Below are 21,796 nucleotides of genomic sequence, written 5' to 3' on the forward strand. Positions count from 1 at the left end.
CAACATTGCGTGCAGCAGAAACCACAGCCTCCCAGACACTGTTCAAAGAGGTGTACTGTTTTCCCTCCTTGTAAATCTCACATTTTATGATGGACCACAGGTTCTCAATGGGGTTCAGATCAGGTGAACAAGGAGGCCATGTCATTAGTTTTTCTTCTTTTATACCCTTTCTTGCCAGCCACGCTGTGGAGTACTTGGACGCGTGTGATGGAGCATTGTCCTGCATGAAAATCATGTTTTTCTTGAAGGATGCAGACTTCTTCCTGTACCACTGCTTGAAGAAGGTGTCTTCCAGAAACTGGCAGTAGGACTGGGAGTTGAGCTTGACTCCATCCTCAACTCGAAAAGGCCCCACAAGCTCATCTTTGATGATACCAGCCCAAACCAGTACTCCACCTCCACCTTGCTGGCGTCTGAGTGGGACTGGAGCTCTCTGCCCTTTACCAATCCAGCCACGGGCCCATCCATCTGGCCCATCAAGACTCACTCTCATTCCATCAGTCCATAAAACCTTAGAAAAATCAGTCTTGAGATATTTCTTGGCCCAGTCTTGACGTTGCAGCTTGTGTGTCTTGTTCAGTGGTGGTCGTCTTTCAGCCTTTCGTACCTTGGCCATGTCTCTGAGTATTGCACACCTTGTGCTTTTGGGCACTCCAGTGATGTTGCAGCTCTGAAATATGGCCAAACTGGTGGCAAGTGGCATCTTGGCAGCTGCACGCTTGACTTTTCTCAGTTCATGGGCAGTTATTTTGCGCCTTGGTTTTTCCACACGCTTCTTGCGACCCTGTTGACTATTTTGAATGAAACGCTTGATTGTTCGATGATCACGCTTCAGAAGCTTTGCAATTTTAAGAGTGCTGCATCCCTCTGCAAGATATCTCACTATTTTTGACTTTTCTGAGCCTGTCAAGTCCTTCTATTGACCCATTTTGCCAAAGGAAAGGAAGTTGCCTAATAATTACGCACACCTGATATAGGGTGTTGATGTCATTAGACCACACCCCTTCTCATTACAAAGATGCACATCACCTTATATGCTTAATTGGTAGTAGGCTTTCGAGCCTATACAGCTTGGAGTAAGACAACCTGCATAAAGAGGATGATGTGGTCAAAATACTAATTTGCCTAATAATTCTGCACTCCCTGTATAGTTGACCCCAGTATAGCTAGTATAGTTGCCGCTATATAGTTAGCTAGTATAGTTGCCCCTGTATAGTTAGCTAGTATAGTTGCCCCTGTATAGTTAGCTAGTATAGTTGCCCCTGTATAGTTAGCTAGTATAGTTGCCACCAGTATAGATAGTAGCCCCCCAGTATAGCTAGTATAGATGCCCCTGTATAGTTAGATAGTACAGTTGCCCCAGTATAGCTAGTATAGTTGCCCCAGCATAGATAGTATAGGTAGTATAGTTGTCCCTGTACAGTTAGCTAGTGTAGTTGACCCCAGTATAGATAGTATAGGTGCCCCAGTATAGCTAGTATAGTGGCCTCAGTGCGTGCTCGTGTTACACTATTATGAGATGGCGACCGCTTCCTCAATTATGGTTCCCGCCGCCCCCTCTCCTCCATGCGTGCTTGTCATAATGCTCTCTCTCAGCAGCGCATCCTGCAGCTGCTGTGAAGAGGCAGGAAGCAGGGTAACGGCGATATACATCGCCGCTAGCTGCTACAGGATGCCGCTCTCCTGCTCCTGCCTCTTCACAGCAGCCGCAGGACAAAATGCCGCTCTAGGGCCCATTCTGCCTAATGCAAATGCGTCCCTTGGTGTCATGGGCCAACTGCCCCTGGCAGATACTCCTTTTCCCATGATAAATCTTCACTTTTTAGATCATCAGGAGGGGGGTCTGTATTGTGGTAAAACCACTCCCACAGTGTGATGTCAGCACCTAGGTCTTGACAGTTTGCTGTCCGTGAACCTTGTGGGAAATACCAGCTGTTTCTAACTGCCAAGCAACCAGTATCTCCCTCTGTGCATATGTATAGCTATAAAAAAAATCCTTGTGGCCTTTTGCATTGTCAGGGGGTGTGGTTATAAAAAATGGCAGTTGGTGATGTCTGTTTTTTTCATGTCTGCCAGTAGTAAAGGTAGTTACATACAGGCTGATCGTGGATCAAACAATATGAAAAAAATGACATGGTGAATATCAATTTTGATTTATTTTAGATCCCTTTTCGCTACAGTTCCTCTTTAAAGCCAATGGTTCCCGATTCATTAAAAAAAAAGCCAGCTACTTACCTAAGGAGAGGGAAGGCTCTGTGTCCTAATGAGCCTCCTCACTCCTCTCCCGGTGCCCTCGTTGCAGCGGCAGCTCCTCCATTCAAATCCCCCGCCGTGGGGGACTACGGAAGTCTTGAGGAGCCAAGTCCTCCCGAAGACAGGCGGCTCCATACTGCGCACGCGCGAGTACACGATAGAGGGCGCTCGCGCGTGCACAGTTTGGAACAACCCGTCTTCGGGAGCACTCGGATTCCCGAAGACTGCCGAAGCCTCCCTTCGGCAGCGGAAGTAGCAGTATTTGACCAATTTAGTCAAATACTGCTACGGGTGAGCCAGCGCTGGAAAGGGTACCAGGAGAGGAGAGGGGAGGCTCATTAGGACTCTGAGCCTTCCCTCTTCTTAGGTAAGTATCTGGCTGTTATTTTACTGAATAGGTTCCCATTCTCTTTAACCACTTGCCGACCGCGCACTCATAACGCGCGTCGGCAAAGTGGCAGCTGCAGGACCAGCGACGCAGATCTGCGTCGCCGGCTGCAGGCTAATTAATCAGGAAGCAGCCGCTCGCGTGAGCGGCTGCTTCCTGTCAATTCACGGCGGGGGGGCTCCGTGAATAGCCTGCGGGCCGCTGATCACGGCTCGCAGGCTAAATGTGAACACAAGCGGAAATAATCCGCTTTGTTTACATTTGTACAGCGCTGCTAACAGTAGCAGCGTTGTACTGGATCAGCGATCCCCGGCCAATCAGCGGCCGGGGATCGCTGTCACATGACAGGCAGGAGCCTGTTAGAGGCTGCACAGGACAGATCCTTTCCTGTGCAGCCTCGGATCTCCGGGTAAGGGAGGGAGGAGAGGGAGAATCCTGCGGTGGAGGGGGCTTTGAGGTGCCCCCCCCCGCCAGCCACACGCAGGCAGGAGCGATCAGACCCCCCCAGCACATCATCCCCCTAGTGGGGAAAAAAGGGGGGCGATCTGGTCGCTCTGCCTGGTGTTTGATCTGTGCTGGGGGCTGTAGAGCCGACCCAACACAGATCAGCAAATACAGTGCTGGTCCTTAAGGGGGGGGTAAAGGCTGGGTCATCAAGTGGTTAAAGAACAAATTAAGTGTGAGGGATTTGTAGGCTGACATTTTTATTTCCTTTTAACCACTTGAGGACCGTGGGCTTTACCCCCCCTTAAGGACCAGCACTTTTTTTCCATTCAGACCACTGCAGCTTTCACGGTTTATTGCTCGCTCATACAACCTACCACCTAAATGAATTTTGGCTCCTTTTCTTGTCACTAATAAAGCTTTCTTTTGGTGCTATTTGATTGCTCCTGCGATTTTTTACTTTTTATTATATTCATCAAAAAAGACATGAATTTTGGCAAAAAAATGATTTTTTTTTAACTTTCTGTGCTGACATTTTTCAAATAAAGTAAAATTTCTGTATACATGCAGCGCGAAAAATGTGGACAAACATGTTTTTGATTAAAAAAAACCCCATTCAGTGTATATTTATTGGTTTGAGTAAAAGTTATAGCGTTTACAAACTATGGTGCAAAAAGTGAATTTTCCCATTTTCAAGCATCTATGACTTTTCTGACCACCTGACATGTTTCATGAGGGGCTAGAATTCCAGGATAGTATAAATACCCCCCAAATGACCCCATTTTGGAAAGAAGACATCCCAAAGTATTCACTGAGAGGCATAGTGAGTTCATAGAAGATATTAATTTTTGTCACAAGTAAGCGGAAAATGACACTTTGTGACAAAAAAAAAAGTTTCCATTTCTTCTAACTTGCGACAAAAAAAATGAAATCTTCCACGGACTCACCATGCCCCTCTCTGAATACCTTGAAGTGTCTACTTTCCAAAATGGGGTCATTTGTGGGGTGTGTTTACTGTCCTCGCATTTTGCAGGGTGCTAATTTGTAAGCACCCCTGTAAAGCCTAAAGGTGCTCATTGGACTTTGGGCCCCTTAGCGCAGTTAGGCTGCAAAAAAGTGCCACACATGTGGTATTGCCGTACTCAGGAGAAGTAGTATAATGTGTTTTGGGGTGTATTTTTACACATACCGATGCTGGGTGGGAGAAATATCTCTGTAAATGAGATTTTACACACAATTGTCCATTTACAGAGATCTTTCTCCCACTCAGCATGGGTATGTGTAAAAATACACCCCAAAACACATTATACTACTTCTCCTGAGTACGGCGATACCACATGTGTGGCACTTTTTTGCACCCTAACTGCGCTAAGGGGCCCAAAGTCCAATGAGTACCTTTAGGATTTCACAGGTCATTTTGAGAAATTTCGTTTCAAGACTACTCCTCACGGTTTAGGGCCCCTAAAATGCCAGGACAGTATAGGAACCCCACAAATGACCCCATTTTAGAAAGAACACACCCCAAGGTATTCCGTTAGTAGTACGGTGAGTTCATAGAAGATTTTATTTTTTGTCACAAGTTAGCGGAAAATGACACTTTGTGAAAAAAAACAATAAAAATCAATTTCCGCTAACTTGTGACAAAAAATAAAATCTTCTATGAACTCACCGTACTACTAACGGAATACCTTGGGGTGTCTTCTTTCTAAAATGGAGTCATTTGTGGGGTTCCTATACTGTCCTGGCATTTTAGGGGCCCTAAACCGTGAGGAGTAGTCTTGAAACAAAATTTCTCAAAATGACCTGTGAAATCCTAAAGGTACTCATTGGACTTTGGGCCCCTTAGCGCAGTTAGGGTGCAAAAAAGTGCCACACATGTGGTATCGCCGTACTCGGGAGAAGTAGTACAATGTGTTTTGGGGTGTATTTTTACACATACCCATGCTGGGTGGGAGAAATAACTCTGTAAATGGACAATTGTGTGTAAAAAAAATCAAACAATTGTCATTTACAGAGATATTTCTCCCACCCAGCATGGGTATGTGTAAAAATACACCCCAAAACACATTATACTACTTCTCCTGAGTATGGCGATACCACATGTGTGACACTTTTTTGCAGCCTAGGTGCGCTAAGGGGCCCAACGTCCTAATCACAGGTCATTTTGAGGCATTTGTTTTCTAGACTACTCCTCACGGTTTAGGGCCCTTAAAATGCCAGGGCAGTATAGGAACCCCACAAGTGACCCCATTTTAGAAAGAAGACACCCCAAGGTATTCCGTTAGGTGTATGGCGAGTTCATAGAAGATTTTATTTTTTGTCACAAGTTAGTGAAAAATGACACGTGAAAAAAAAAAAAAACAATTTCCGCTAACTTTTGACAAAAAATAAAATCTTCTATGAACTCATCATTCACCTAACAGAATACCTTGGGGTGTCTTTTTTCTAAAATGGGGTCAGTTTGTGGGGTTCCTATACCGCCCTGGCATTTTACGGGCCCAAAACCGTGAGTAGTCTGGAAACCAAATGTCTCAAAATGACTGTTCAGGGGTATAAGCATCTGAAAATTTTGATGACAGGTGGTCTATGAGGGGGCGAATTTTGTGGAACCGGTCATAAGCAGGGTGGCCTTTTAGATGACAGGTTGTATTGGGCCTGATCTGATGGATAGGAGTGCTAGGGGGTGACAGGAGGTGATTGATGGGTGTCTCAGGGGGTGGTTAGAGGGGAAAATAGATGCAATCAATGCACTGGGGAGGTGATCGGAAGGGGGTCTGAGGGGGATCTGAGGGTTTGGCCGAGTGATCAGGAGCCCACACGGGGCAAATTAGGGCCTGATCTGATGGGTAGGTGTGCTAGGGGGTGACAGGAGGTGATTGATGGGTGTCTCAAGGTGTGATTAGAGGGGGGAATAGATGCAAGCAATGCACTGGCGAGGTGATCAGGGCTGGGGTCTGAGGGCGTTCTGAGGGTATGGGCGGGTGATTGAGTACCCTAGGGGCAGATAGGGGTCTAATCTGATTGGTAGCAGTGACAGGGGGTGATTGATGGGTAATTAGTGGGTGTTTGGAGGAGAGAACAGATGTATACACTGCACTTGGGAGGTGATCTGATGTCGGATCTGCGGGCGATCTATTGGTGTGGGTGGGTGATCAGATTGCCCGCAAGGGGCAGGTTAGGGGCTGATTGATGGGTGACAGTGACAGGGGGTAATTGATGGGTGGCAGTGACAGGGTGTGATTGATGGGTGATTGACAGGCGATTGACAGGTGATCAGTGGGTTATTACAGGGAAGCACAGATATTGCACTGGCGAATTGATAAGGGGGGGTCTGAGGGCAATCTGAGCGTGTAGGCGGGTGATTGGGTGCCCGCAAGGGGCAGATTAGGGTCTGATCTGATGGGTAACAGTGACAGGTGGTGATTTATGGGTGATTGATGGGTAATTAGTGGGTGTTTAGAGGAGAGAATAGATGTAAACACTGCGTTTGGGTGGTGATCTGATGTCGGATCTGCGGGCGTTTTATTGGTGTGGGTGGGTGATCAGATTGCCCGCAAGGGGCAGGTTAGGGGCTGATTGATGGGTGGCAGTGACAGGGGTGATTGATGGGTGATTGACAGGTGATCAGGGGGGATAGATGCATACAGTACACAGGGGGGGTCTGGGGAGAATCTGAGGGGTGGGGGGTGATCAGGAGGGGGCAGGGGGGGGATAAAAAAAAATAGCGTTGACAGATAGTGACAGGGAGTGATTGATGGGTGATTAGGGGGGTGATTGGGTGCAAACAGGGGTCTGGGGGGTGGGCAGGGGGGGGGGGGAGTCTGAGGGGTGCTGTGGGCGATCTGGGGCAGGGGGGGGAGAAATCAGTGTGCTTGGGTGCGACATAGGGTGGCTGCAGCCTGCCCTGGTGGTCCCTCGGACACTGGGACCACCAGGGCAGGAGGCAGCCTGTATAATACACTGTGTAAACATTACAAAGTGTATTATACACTTTGTATGCGGCAATCGTCGGGTTAACATCCCGCCGGCGCTTCCGTATGGCCGGCAGGATGTTGCGGCGGGTGAGCGGAGAGAGGCGCCGGCGGAGGATCGCATCACGGATGACGCGATCGCTCCGCCCATGCCCCTACAAGGACCGCCGCCTTTGGGCATGAGCTGGTCCTTGCGGGGTCCGCTTCCCGGCCGCCTCTGTGCGTTAGTCGGTCGGGAAGTGGTTAAACATTACCAGTTGCCTGGCAGCCCTGCTCATCTCTTTGGCAGCATTAGTGTCTGAATCACACAGCTGAAACAAGCATGCAGATGATATTGTCTTGATTTGTGTCAGAAACACCTGCATGCTTGTTCAGGGTCTATGGCTAAGGGCTATTTCACAGTACTTAGTTGCATTGCAGAATATGTCTGCATGTCAACTCACTGCCTATTCATTTCTATGGACCTGTTCACAGTACTGCGTTGTAATAGCTCACATTATTCTAACTTGCTTCATGCAGGCTTTGTGTTAAATTCTATGTCCAGACTGCATTGCAGTTCACACTCATTATAACGCGTTATGCAACGGACCACAGTGAATATAGCCTTAAAGTATTAGAGGCACAGGATTAGAAGGATTGCCAGGCAACTGGTACTGTTCAAAAAGAAATAAATATTGCAACCTCCCTATCCCTCTTACTTCAGGTTTCCTTTAAACTCGTGGTTCTCAACCTGGGGTTCCGTGGACCCCTGAGCATACATTGGCAACTGTCTGAGGGTCCCCCAGGGGCTGCAGACAAAATGGCGGATCTCGCCCCCAGGTTTGTCAGTGAGCAGGCCTGTTTCTTGATGCGGGCTGGTCACCACCCTAAGGGCTTTGTGGGAGGGACAAGAGGGCACAAAAGGAGGAGAGGAGAATGCAGAGCTGAGTGAGCGTAAACTGAAGTTACATCGCCATTCAGCAAGGGCAGGAGATGCCGGTGTTCTGACTCCTTTTTGGGCGTCTTCGGTTTCCATAGCTGCCCGACGTTGGTAATTACGTGACCACCGTACTGGTGGTTTATGTGATGACACTGATATCCTGCATGTCTCTGAAGTCCTGCTTGTGTGCTCTCTCCTGTAGAGATGATTGCATGTATCCCCGGTCGCAGCTGCACTCTGCCCAAGACCTGCTCCTCCAATAAGATGCAACATATGCTTGGGGGGGGGGGGTCTTTGGCTGACGGGCTGACTAATGCAATGTGTGGAAATGTATACTAGGAGGGGCTCTCTGGCTGACAAATGCAGCAGACGGAGATGAATACCTGGGTGGGGGGAGGCGGCTGACTCTAAGACTAATGTGGGCTGAAGGCTGGCAAACGCAGTGTATGTTTGTGGGGAGGGGGTTTGGCAAAGGAAGGAAATGTGGATGCCTACAAATATCTACTATTTTTCTGGCATCTCCGGGAAATTTGGGCACCAGAGATGCCACAGGAGTATCCCACATTTGCCAATATTTATACGGATGCCTAAGGCTGCGCCCATATTGCCACATTATGCTTATTTTATAGGGGGGAAGCTGCCACATTATGTGTATTGGAAAAACACTGCCTAAATACATGTATTTCAGGGAAACCGTGTCACATTATGTTTTTTGGGGGGTAAACACTGCCACATTTCTGGAAAATGGTGTGTCATGTGTATGTTTGGGGTGGGGAAATGCTGCCACATTACTGTTTGTGTATTTTTTAGGGGGAAATGTAGCCAAATTAGTATTTTGGGAGAAACCACTGTCTAATTATGAGTAGTTTTGGGGTAAAATTTTGCCAATTATGTGTATTTCTGACTTACTCCGTGTATTTTTAGTGTGATATATATATATATATATATATATATATATATATATATATATATATATATATTTATACCGGGGAATAGCAGCACAAACCAAATTATATGCAACAATACTATGCAAAGCATGCACGCAGCACTGGAGAACCCCAATCTCCATAAGAAGTATATAAATACAGAGGGGCTGCAGCACACAACAGGAAAGCAGTGACAGGGGCCCTTGTTACGCTTTAACTCGTTTAAGTTCACCAACTGCGCCAAAGTGTCCCCAATCTGGAGAGTCCTACTATGCTAGTTTTTTTTTATCAGCGTTCTAGTGGGAACCATGCCAAAAGCCCAATGGTCAACTAAATGGGAGAAAGGAAATTAAAAAGGTGAGGGGTTTTTAATTTCCTTTCTCCCATTTAGTTGACCTGGTTAGAGTAGGACTCACCAGATTGGGGACACTTTGGCGCAGTTGGTGAGCTTAAAACGCGTTACAGCGTAACCAAGAGCCCCTGTCACTGCTTCCCTGCTGTGTGCTGCAGCCGCTCTGTGTATATAATTATATATATATATTATAGTACATTGGCTCAGGGATGACCCACAAAGGGGTACATGCGCTGAAAAGGTTGAGGACTACCGTACTGCTTTAAACAATGCCGGATGCCTGGTAGTCCTGCTAAACTCTTTGGTTGCAGTAGTGTTTGAATCACAAACCTTAAACAAGCAGGTGGATAATCCAGGCAGACTTTAGTCAGAAACACCTGATCAGCATGCTTGTTCAGGGTCTATGGCTAAAGGTGCCATACATCAGACGATGTATGGGCAGATTGACCAAGAAACAGATCTCTGATGTTTGATTACACATTAATTTCTGCAAGCTTTTTTTTCACAAACCCATGCAAAAATATTTTCACACAACTCCGCATCTTTAGTTGATTTATCTGAAACAAAAATTGCATGCACTGTTCTGCAAATTATCAGGACATTCTGGAATTTACTTGGAAAAGAGAGCACTTGAAGGTAACTGACACAGACACCAGGGGAACATACAATCTTCATTCAGATAGCGTCAAGAGATGAAATCAAACCTAGCACCATGGAGCTGGAAGGCGGGGGCATTATCCAGTATAAACAAGGAACAGGGAGGAGTGTCTCCAGGAAATGGTGCATTTTTGTCTTTCACAAGTGCTGTATGTTACTGTGCTTTTGCTTGCTTGTTTTTTAGAACCATACACCATCAGAGAAGCTCGAATTCACATACGTCACTTCCGTGATTTGCTGAAAAGTTTGGATCTAACAGATGCTTATAATGGAGTAGACTGCAACTCTTTGTCCTTCCTGAACAGCATTTCTGAGGGTGATATTGGAGGTAAAAACTGAATGAAGTGGTTGTATATAGATATGCTCCAATCATACATGATGAATTTTAGAGATGCCACTCTTCAGCCCCACGCATGACTCATTACGTAATTTGTTCTTTTCATTGTATTAATAATGAATAGCACTTCTTCCCTTTGTAAGCTGGTATTGTCACAATGGCTGGGCTAAACACTGTTGTGCACCTTCTCCTGAACAATACCAGTCTGTATGGTCCATGACATGGGGGAACTCTGCAAGAGAGGGATAGAAATATTTCCTCTCCCTGGCAAGGCCCCTTAGTCCATACCAATAACAAGCTGCTCATCCCCACCTCGTGCTTGGGGAGGTGAGGATATATACCCTTTGGGTATGGAATTAGGTCCTGGGGGCTCCTATTGGCCTATTGATTGAACCAATTAGAATCCTCCTCAAGAGATCAAAGGACAAATTGGAAATTTAGCAGATTTAAAGATGCTTTATGCTAGGGCTTCCTATACTCTTCTAATGCAGCTATAGGAAGAACCCCAGTATTACCATGTTTTGAATTATCCATTGGTATTTCTATTAGTTCATGCACTTACCAATTGGATTCTTTGCTGCTTGGGGGAGTGGGGTGGGGGGAGTGGCCTTGCAGTCACTTACCAGTGAGATTGTATGTGTCACGAGCCTGGAGTCTTTTCCCAGAGGTGATAGCAGAAGGCATGGCTACTTTGATAATATGGGAACCCTCCTCCAGAAGCTGACTCAATGAGCCTTCGCTGCTCTGTATTAAAAATTTGTATTAAGAAAAATGTACCATGTAAGTTTTAATAAGTACTTCAATCAATCAATAAGACTGAAGCTCTGTCAAGGATTAGAGTCATCCCCTAAGCTGTTGAAATAAGTGTGCTCAAGAATGCTGCAACTCACAGAGTGTGTATGAGAATGACACATTTCATAAGTCAGGTTTTTGGTGCCTCTGCATGAGCTTCCAGTTATCTAGCCATGGAGAAAGTGTTGATGTCCTCCTTTCTAGATTCCTCCTCGCATGACAACAATGGGAAGAAGAAGAAGCGCCCCTCCACAGAACAAGCATATGACGCCATTGATTGTTCTCCACCAGAATATATTCTTCCTGGTAGCACAGAGCGCCCTTTCCAACCACTGCAGCCTCTCACCTCAGACAGTAAGGTATATGTCACCATGAACAAGTCTACTTCATTATTGTGATAATACAATGCAAATCTATACAGACATTAATGTAGGCCTACACTGGTAAATGTGGTCAAACCATTGATATCTACCTGACGTTGATCGTTCATCTTATAAACACAGTTTTCCAGTCTATTTTAATATCTGATGTCATTGCCTCAAGCTTTGTATGACTCATTGCAGTACAAAGCTGTGGAGCCTCACTCATATACCACTCTGCCCACGCTCCCTACACTCCCATCACTGTACATACACTTTCTTTCTGGCATACATATAGGTCCCAGTTCATCCCTGGAAGTACACCTCACCACCTGTGCAAAAATAATTACAAAAGGTTTTTTTTTTAAAGATAATTAACCTTTAGGATGTTAAACATGTATTTGGAAGCACAACATTTCATTGGAACACAGGACTAATTGTTGCTGATAATGATCCTGTTTACAGCTATAGTTGAAGAGAAATCGAGAGCCCAATATGGTGTAGTATGTCAAAATTGATTGGATAAATGAAACCGTGAGATGGTAAGACTCACAAACACGGGTTACCACCTAGGTAACCATTCATTAGGCAGGTGAGAAGATTAGACCTGTCCTCACTCAGGATTAAGAAGTCGCTCTCTGTAGATAGGAAGAAAGGGGGTAGATCACCCCTCCACCTGGTGTGGACTCAAATATATTGGTAGGTGAACAGAGGTGCCAGAAGGATAAAAGTACATAAAAGTTTAAAAAAATTGCTGGAAGGAAGTGGTGGACTCGCCTCCGTTAAAGCAGACACCAAGGACTGTAAATATATAGATATACACATTTATTGAAAATACCCCAAAGATGCAACGCGTTTCACGGGCACAGCCCACTTCTTCAGGCAATAAGCAGGGGATAAACAACAGCAATTCAGTTATAGCAAGCAGAGCACCTCTGTTTACAGCTATGTACAGCAGGTAGTCCATTAAAAAAAACATTAATTTCCAGTTGTAGTATTGATTTAAAGGACCACTATCACAAAGATCATAACATCCTACCTAATAATATACAAGTGTCCCTGCGTTCTGTCCCTGTGTCATTGCTTTTGCGACACTGCGCATGTCCTGTACTAACAGCCATTGGGACAGGACGCAGGACAGGCTGAGCGGGAAAGCGTCTGTGCACGTGCGGTGGGCGGGTGTGCTTGTCGCACAGACCTAGAGCTCGTTTTTAAACGGCTTAGGTCACTAGTTTTAAATACCTTAACTCATACAAATATGAAGTACATTTCTTCCAGAGTAAAATGGCCCATAAATTAATTTTATCTTCTGTCGCTTTCACTTACAGTAGGTGATAGTAATCTGACAGAACTGACAGGTTTGGGATAGCCCATCTCCTCATGGGAGATTCTCAAGGTTTTTATTATTTTCAAAACCACTTGGTGATTGGCAATTGCTCAGTCCAACTGCCAAAAAAGTGTGCAGCAAGCACGGAGGCTGACCAGCATCTTTGTATAAATCCTTTCCAGAGAGTGTATTTACAAAGAATAAAGGCCCTGTTGAGAATCCCCCATTAAGAGATGGACTTGCCCAAAACCTGTCAGTTCTGTCAAATTCTACTACCTACTGTCAGGGACAGCAAGATATGAGAAAAGTAATTAATGGCTCATTTTACTTCAAATTTGTATGTGTTTACACGTATTTTAAATTTTACTTTTTTTTTCATGATAATGGTCCTTTAAAACATTAACAATGTTTACATTATAATCAAGGAGATGTTATTTTAATGGACAACAAATCCTGCTTTTCTGTCAAAACCTAGAAATTGTTTATGTCCGTATGAGTTTATGCCTCCTGAAAAGTCAATTGTCCCACGTCCATCTGCATGTAGTTGATATGTTATCAAGTAAAGCAAAGAGCTCATATTATTTTTTTTCGGTGTTGGCAATAGAGAATGGAGTTAAGCATCTGAGGAGGTCTCTGATGGGAAGTATTGATATTGCAAGGGAATACAGGGTATTTGGGTCACTACTTGTCCTCTCTATTTATATATGTGCATTTAAAGAGGGCTTAAATGCTTTCCTTCAATTGAAGGGCATCCACGGCTATAATTACCAGGTATTTCTTGGGAGAGTTGATCCAGGGATTTATCTAACTGCCATCTGGAGTCGGGAAGAAAATTTCCCTTTTTTTAGGCTAATTGGCCCAGGCTTTATATGTTTTTTTTGCCTTCCCCTGGATCAACTGGGATATGTGCTGGTTCAGGATGGTGTTTTGTTTTGTTTTTCAACCAAACTAACTACCGTATATACTTGAGTATAAGCCGACCCAAGTATAAGCCGACCCCCCAACTTTTACCTAAAAAAAAAGGGAGAAAAAATGCCTGTCCCGAGTATAAGCCGGGGGTAGGAAATGCCACAACACCACTCACATCCTTGACCGAACACAACCATACACAGGAAAAGCAGAACAAAATCATAAGCATATAGCAAGAAATAGGTTTACAGAATGAATGTAAACTTTTTATTGCTAATGACATATGTGCCCCTTTCCACCATATGCTGGTGGTATTGTGGTGGAGGTGAATCATGTATATACCAGCATGCATGACATATGTGCCCCATACACCATATGCTGGTGGTATTATGGTGCAGGTGAATCATGTATATACCAGCATGCATGACATATGTGCCCCATACACCATATGCTGGTGGTATTGTGGTGGAGGTGAATCATGTATATACCAGCATGCATGACATATGTGCCCCCTACACCATATGCTGGTGGTATTATGGTGCAGGTAAATCATGTACACATATGTCAGCATGCATAACATATGTGCCCCCAGTGCCTGCTCGACCCCCGCCTGTGTCCCCTGCCATAAATGGGTAGAGTCATTGTGCTCCTACAATTTACTAGCATCCTAGCACCTACTCCGAGTCGTCTGCATTTGTCCCCCGCCTGTATAATGCTGAATAATGTTGCGGCTATATAGCATGTCACTGGCTCATTTACCAGCATGTCAGCGGCTGCGGCTACCCCCCGCATCTTTTACTCCCCCGCGCGTCTCTTACCTCCCCGCTGGATCGATGTGGTCCGGGCTGGCATAGCGCCGATGCACGGCATTCATTTACAGGACCACGCTGCCCGAAGGAGTCTCAGCTCTATGACGTCCTGCAGCGGCGCACGCAGTTAAAGGCGCCACTAGAGGGTGTCATAGACATGAGACTCCTTCAGGCAGCCTGGTCCTGTGAATGAATGCCGTGCACTGGCGCTATGCCAGCCCGGGCCGCATTGCTCCAGCAAGGGGGGTAAAAGACGCGCGGGGGAGCCGCAGCTGCTGACATGCTGGTAAATGAGGCACTGACATGCTATATAGCCACAACATTATACAGCACATACTGGCCGGGGGGGGGGGGGGAGGGGGGGTTGGGGAGATGAAGTGACTCGAGTATAAACCGAGACCCCCACTTTTGGGCCACTTTTTTTGACCCAAAATCTCGGCTTGTACTCAAGGATATACGGTATGTAATTATGCCAATTAGGAAGCTTAATGGCTGTGCCAGTCACATACGGTGTGTAGATCAGTCATATAAAAGGCAGGACAATAGCATGGTGAAGCATGTTGGTACTATAATTTAATTTTGCCTTTTATATTATGCTTTTCTATAGAGATATTCTAAATTGGCTTGCACACATTTGTTGCTAGCCTTACAAAACTTAAAGGACACCTGAAGTTAGAGGGAAATAAAGCCTGACATACGTATGTCCTTTTAAACAGTACACATTGCCTGGCTACCCTGCTGATCCTCTGCCTCTAATACTCTTAAGGCTCATACACACATCAGACTATAGTCTTTGGAAAATGAAAGATCACAGACCAATCTTACCACCCTTCATGTAGTATGAGAGCCATACTCTACACAGTCTTTTCTATGGAGCTGAACTCCACATCAGAAAAAAATCTTTGCAAGATGCTGCACACACAGATACTGTACAGACACAAAAGATCAGTATCTGCAAAAGATCTGTTCCTGCCAAAAATCCATTCCTGCAAATCGCAATGATAGTCTATGAGATCTGCAGATCATCATACACACATGATTTAACTGACATTCATCTGCAGATCAAGCAATCATCCGCAGATCTGAAAATCCATCCTGGTGGATCTGATCTGCAGATGAATGTCAGTTAAATCATGTGTGTATGATGATCTGCAGATCTCATAGACTATCATTGCGATTTGCAGGAATGGATTTTTGGCAGGAACAGATCTTTTGCAGATACTGATCTTTTGTGTCTGTACAGCATCTGTGTGTGCAGCATCTTGCAATGATTTTTTTCTGATGTGGAGTTCAGCTCCATAGAAAAGACTGTGTAGAGTATGGCTCTCATACTACATGGAATGGAGTAAATTTGGTCTGTGATCTTTCATTTTCAAAAGACTATGGTCTGATGTGTGTATGAGGCCTTAGGCATAGACCCTAAACAAGAATTCAAAACAGATGTTCGACTGAAGTTTGTCTGGATTCGCCGCATTCTAGTTTCAGGTGTGTGATTTAGAAACTACTGATACATGAAAGATCAGCAGGACTGCCAGGCAACTGGTGTTATTTAAAAGGAAATAAATATGGCAGCCTCCATTTCCTTCTCACATCAGGTGTCCTTTAAATAACTGGATTACAGTGATTTTTCAAGCTAGCTGATTTCTTTAATTAGAATCACTCATTGAACCCGTTTGAATGGAGAGAAGAAGTCACTTTGCTGTTTGGTATCATGATGCTTGCCACACAGAAAATGCATAAAAAAAAATCAAAACAGAGCTATATGAGAAGATCATAGTAGCAAAGCATGTTAAAGCAAATCTGAAGTGAGAAAACTAATTTCAGGTTTGATACTTACCTGAATAGAGGGAAGGCTCTGGATCATATAGAGCCTACCTGGTTCTCTGCCCAGCCTTTCATTCCAGCGCTGTCAGCCAGTAAACCTGTTTGACCAAGCAGCTCTGCAGAACTGCTCACATCCTGGAGTAATTCCGAAGATGAGTTCATGCACAGTAGCAATGCACCCGGCCTCTGAACTACTCAGGGAGTTGTAGTCCTGAAAAGCTATTCGACCGAGAAGCTCTACCGGCGGACAACTCCGGAACGCCAAGCTGGGCAAAGAACCGGTAAAGTTATTTGAGATCCAAAGATTTCTCACTAATCAGATAAATCTAAAGCCTCGTCTACATGAGGCGATCCGGCGGCTCGATTAGCCGCCGGATCGCCTCTTCCGCATCCCCGCGCGTCCCCGCTCGCCCGCGCGTGCGTCGGATTCAATCCGCTTTCGTCCCCGCGCCGCTTATCTTCCGCTCGATTCCCTGCAATTTTCCCCTCGTGGGGAGCGAGCAGGGAATCGGCAGAGGCAAAATTGGACCTGACGGATCTTATCAATCGAGCCGCATCAGCTCCGTGTAGACGGAGCTTAAAACCTGAATTTTCTCACTTCAGGTGTTCTTTAAAGGTTAAGGCTATAAAGCTCCGTCTACATGGAGCGATGTTCCTTATCAATCGAGCCGCTGATGCGGCATCCCCGCGGTGGGTACGCGCGGGGATGCAGAAGAGGCGATCCGGCGGCTAATCGAGCCGCCGGATCGCCTCGTGTAGATGGGGCTTTAGACCATCTCCAGGCAGCTTAATGCTGTAGCAAATGTCTGCATAATTATTAGCAAATGTACTGCCCATGGGACTTTTGCCAGCCTCCCTGGATGCATTTGCAAGGGGGGAATAAACTCCAGAATGGACAGTAAAATAGTAGACAAAAAGCCAAAAGGCAGTTTCCAGAGAATACATACTCCAAGGTACATCAGTGTTCCATCACAACATCCATCACTTTTTGAATGACAATAGCTGAATGGAAACAATCCAAGAGGCCTCTCTGGAAGCAGAGAAAAGTCAGAGTGGAGTTTTCTATAGTGCATATGGACAAGCCTCAATGCTTCTCCAAGAATTTCATTTGACAGTGTTGGCAAGTCACATCAGCTCCATGTCCACAGATAACAAACCTTTCAAAGAAAAGAATGCCTACTTACTGTGAGAGAAGCTACTTTGCTGCTTCTGAGTCTCTACAGCAAAACATTAAATCTCAAGACAATCAAGACATTCTGCAGTAAAGCATACTGCTCAGTGTTGGAAAGCTTTATCTTAGCCCCATCTATACGATATGATTCTTTGTGCGATTCGATTACGATTCTATTTACGATCCGATTAAATTCGACATGTCCGATCGGTATTCAATTCGATTTGCCATTGTTTTGCAAGGGCTCTCTACATGATAGCCGCTGCTCAGCGGCATCCCCCCGCCCGCTTCGATCGCCTTCGGCGATCTCCGATCAGGAAATCCCATTCAAAGAACGGGATTTCCTGGAGGGCTTCCCCCGTCGCCATGGCGACGGGGCGCGATGATGTCAGCGACGTCGTGACGTCTTTGGGAATCCCTATCCACCCCTCGGCGCTGCCTGGCACTGATTGGCTAGGCAGCGCACGGGGCCTGGGGGGGGGGGGGCGCGGTGCGACGGATAGCGGCGATCTCGGGGGAGGGGCGCGCGGCGTGACGGATAGCGGCGATTGAGCGCGGGGTGGCGGCGATCGGTGTGCTGACGCAGCTAGCAAAGTGCTAGCTGCGTCAAGCAAAAAAAAAAAAAATTAAGTAAATCGGCCCAGCAGGGCCTGAGAAAACCTCCTGCGCGGCTTACCCCGAACTACGTTACCGCCAGGAAGGTTAACAATTATATGTAGACAATAAGTGTTGGTATTCGAATTTGGTAAAACGAATTCAGAACACCCAAATACTCCCATAGACCATACTTCAGTACTATTTCAGTACAAGCAGTCAGGGTCAGTGGCAGTTCACTTACGTGCGCTTTACAGCACGGTTCATGTGACTCTGATACTTACTTCTTCCGGCTTCGAAGAAAAAAGCATTGGAGTCACATGAAAGTGCTGTGGAGCGCAAGAATGTGAACCGCTCCTGAGACCACTGCTTGTACTGAAATAGTGCTGAAGTGGGGTGTTCAGGAGTATTCAGTTGTCCCAAGTTTATTATGCCGAATTCAAAACACCAACGCTAGTAGACAACTTGTACAACTGCATTTGAATACCATGGGCCCATATGCCAATCACTTTTTCTCCTGAGTTATATCCTAGGAGATCATATTCATATTCTCTTTAAAATAACTTTTAAGCATTTTACAATTAAAAAAAGTACTTTAAAGTGTAACTGTCAGGCATAAAATCAAAAATCAAATCTTTATTTTTATCTGGTAAACAAGTAATAAGGATGCTAACTAGACAATCCAAAAGTTAAAATCACTATTACTTTTCTTGTTGATGAATGATCATTCCCCAGTTTACTTGACTCTTATTTGGTACACACAAAATTTGGTACACAAAAAGGAAGTTGCAGAGCATGCTGGGTTGTCATCTTTTGCTTCTCTTCTTCTACTTCTCTACTAGAGAAGCAAAAAAGGACAACCCAGCATGCCCTGCAACTGCTTTTTTGTGTACCAAATTTTGTGTGTACCAAATAAGAGTCATGTAAACTGGGGGATGATCATTCATCAACAAGAAAAGTAATAGTGTGTGAGGAAACGCGGAAAAGCCACCGCGTGTACTCAGAACGGGACGGCTGATTCCGCGTCCAACGCGGCGGTTTGCACGCATAGGCCTACATCCAGTAAGATGGCCGAACGCGGAGGAACCGCCGCATGCCGTGATAGGTGTGGCTAGGACTGATAGTCCACACAGGTTCAGAAAGACGCGCGCGCAGAGAGGCAGAACTTTTATGACAGCCAGAAGGGAGTCAGCTGACCAAGCCGGTCAGCTGATGATTCAACCAGTTCCCATTGGTCCAGCACTTAGGGGAGGCGCTGGAGAGCGCTTTGCTATATATACTGGGTGCTGGTCATTCTCTGGTTGTCTGCCGTTGCGATCACTACGTGGAAGCACTCAGACCTTTTGTCAGATTCTGTGTTATATCTCTGTTATACTTCAGACTAGTTCCAGGGTGTTGATGATCATGGACCTCACACCCAGATTAGGGACTTGTTATATCTCTGTTATACTTTAGACTAGTTCTAGGGTGTTAATGATCACGGACCTCACACCCAGATTAGGCACTTGTGTTATATCTCTGTTATACTTCAGACTAGTTCCAGGGTGTTGATGATCACGGACTTCACACCCAGATTAGGATCTTGTATTATCATTCTGTTATTCTTCAGACTATTTCCAGGGTGTTGATGATCACGGAGCTCACACCGAGACTAGGCATTGTATATTATCTGTTATGACCTTCTGTTTTCCTGACCATCCCTCTGCTTTCTGATTCGGTACCACGCATATCTGATATCACGTTGCCTAACCCTGCCACACTTGGATATCGAATCAGCCTTCTGTCTTTGTACCTTATCTGTCTGTCTGTTGCCGACCTGGCTAGTCCGACCTCGAGAACTATCTCCTCTGTTTAGAGAGAGTTCACAGATCTGTCAGTGACACTCCACCCTTGGTGTCACTCACACTCTGGTCCTTCCTTCACTCAGCCTGTCTCCCCCCCCTTTGGGAGCCTCAGGCCGAGGAAGGAGCCTGTCCTCCAGGCAGTATCCCATACTGCCTTGTATCCCCTTTACAGGGACCCTCCTTAAAGTATTACTGTTGCACCAAACACTCATATTACTCAGGTGTCCAGAGGTTAGAGATATATCTGATTATCGGTGATACTGCAGATCATCAATAATCGGATATATATCTGTATTCTCGGTGATACTGCAGATCACCGGTAATCAGATCCTCTCTGTGTTACACCGATCGTTACATAGTGATTTAAACTTTTGGATTGTCTAGTTAGCATCCTTATTACTTGTTTACCAGATAAAAATAAATAATTGATTTTTTATTTTATGTCCGACAGTTACACTTTAAAGTTAGGGAAAATTATTTTAAGTACTTTCTTGCTTGCTGGTGGTTTAAAAGGCATTTTATGACAAGCTGTAAAATTATCACCTAGATGAAAACTCAAGAGTAAAGGTGAATTGCATATGGGCCATGGAGTAGAAGACTTATTTGAAGCTAGATAAGCCGTGTACTTTCTTTTTGGGAAGGTTTTGTAAACTGTATGAGTTAGCGATGTCTTTAACCATGTCCTGTAAAACAGATTTGCACAGTGTCTCTCTTTACCATAAGAAGAGAGCAACTTATTTATAAGGGACATGGTTAAAGTCCAGTATAATTGGAAAAAGTCCTATTAAATTGTTTAAAGTGTTTCTTATTAATATTCTTATTAATAAATAATAACAATTTTATTTTTCTTCAGTCTCCTCAGTGTCTTAAATCTGTGATGCTGAGTGGTTGGAATCCCCCTCCAGGAAATCGCAAGATGCATGGAGATTTAATGTATCTGACAGTGGTGACAATGGAAGATAATCCCATCCATATCACTTCCTCCAACAGAGGGTTTTATGTTAACCAGTAAGTGCTCCTGCCATCAGCATCCAACTTTTAAAGGTTAACCCCACTTTCATTACACAGCTTATTATATGTACAGTTGAGCTCAAAATTATTCAACCCCCACTGAAATTGAGTGTTTTGGCCAGTTTGACATTGATTTTGATCATTTCAGTCATCTTGTTTACAATTGAATCAAATAGGCACTTGTAAGTCAGACAACTATAACATAACATTTATAATGAAATAACCACAAATGTCTTTTCTGTGCTCACATCATGATCAGTTGTATTCAACCCCCAAGTGACATTCATTCTTAGTACTTAGTACAACATCCTTTTCCAGTTATAACAGCTTTTAAACGTGAAGCGTAGCTTGACACAAGTGTCTTGCAGTGATCTACGAGTATCTTAGCCCATTCTTCATGGGGAAAAGCCTCCAGTTCAGTCACATTCTTAGGCTTGCGCGCTGCAACTGCTTCCTTTAAGTCCCCCCAGAGATTCTCAATTGGATTTAAGTCTGGTGACTGTAATGGCCACTCCAAAATGTTCCAGCCTTTAATCTGCAACCATGCTCTAGTGGACCTGGAGGTATGCTTGGGATCATTGTCCTGTTGAAAGGTCCAACGTCTCTCAAGCCTCAGGTTTGTGACGGACTGCATCACATTTTAATCCAATATCTCCTGTTACTGAAGAGAATTCATGGTACCTTGCACATGCTGAAGCTTCCCTGTACCTGCAGAAGCAAAACAGCCCCAAAGCATGATTAACCCTCGCCATGCTTCATAGTAGGCAAGGTGTTCTTTTCTTCATAGGCCTTGTTCTTCCTCCTCCAAACATAACGTTGATCCATGGGCCCAAACAGTTCTAATTCTGTTTCATCAGCCCACAGAACACTACCACAAAACTGGCCAAAACACTCAATTTCAGTGGGGGT

General features: G+C 45.1%; 1 protein-coding gene across 1 annotated transcript in view; it reads left to right on the forward strand.

The window, feature by feature from the left end:
• Nucleotides 1-21,796, forward strand: part of LOC137525207 (clustered mitochondria protein homolog) — a 139,219-nt gene that overhangs the window by 42,132 nt on the left and 75,291 nt on the right. The window contains exons 8-10 of the mRNA XM_068246198.1: nt 10,095-10,238; nt 11,244-11,398; nt 20,730-20,884. Of these exons, the coding sequence (XP_068102299.1) occupies nt 10,095-10,238; nt 11,244-11,398; nt 20,730-20,884 (454 nt within the window). The remainder of the gene's footprint in view (nt 1-10,094; nt 10,239-11,243; nt 11,399-20,729; nt 20,885-21,796) is intronic.

Source organism: Hyperolius riggenbachi, chromosome 1, assembly GCF_040937935.1.
Source record: "Hyperolius riggenbachi isolate aHypRig1 chromosome 1, aHypRig1.pri, whole genome shotgun sequence".
NCBI classification, from domain to species: domain Eukaryota; kingdom Metazoa; phylum Chordata; class Amphibia; order Anura; family Hyperoliidae; genus Hyperolius; species Hyperolius riggenbachi.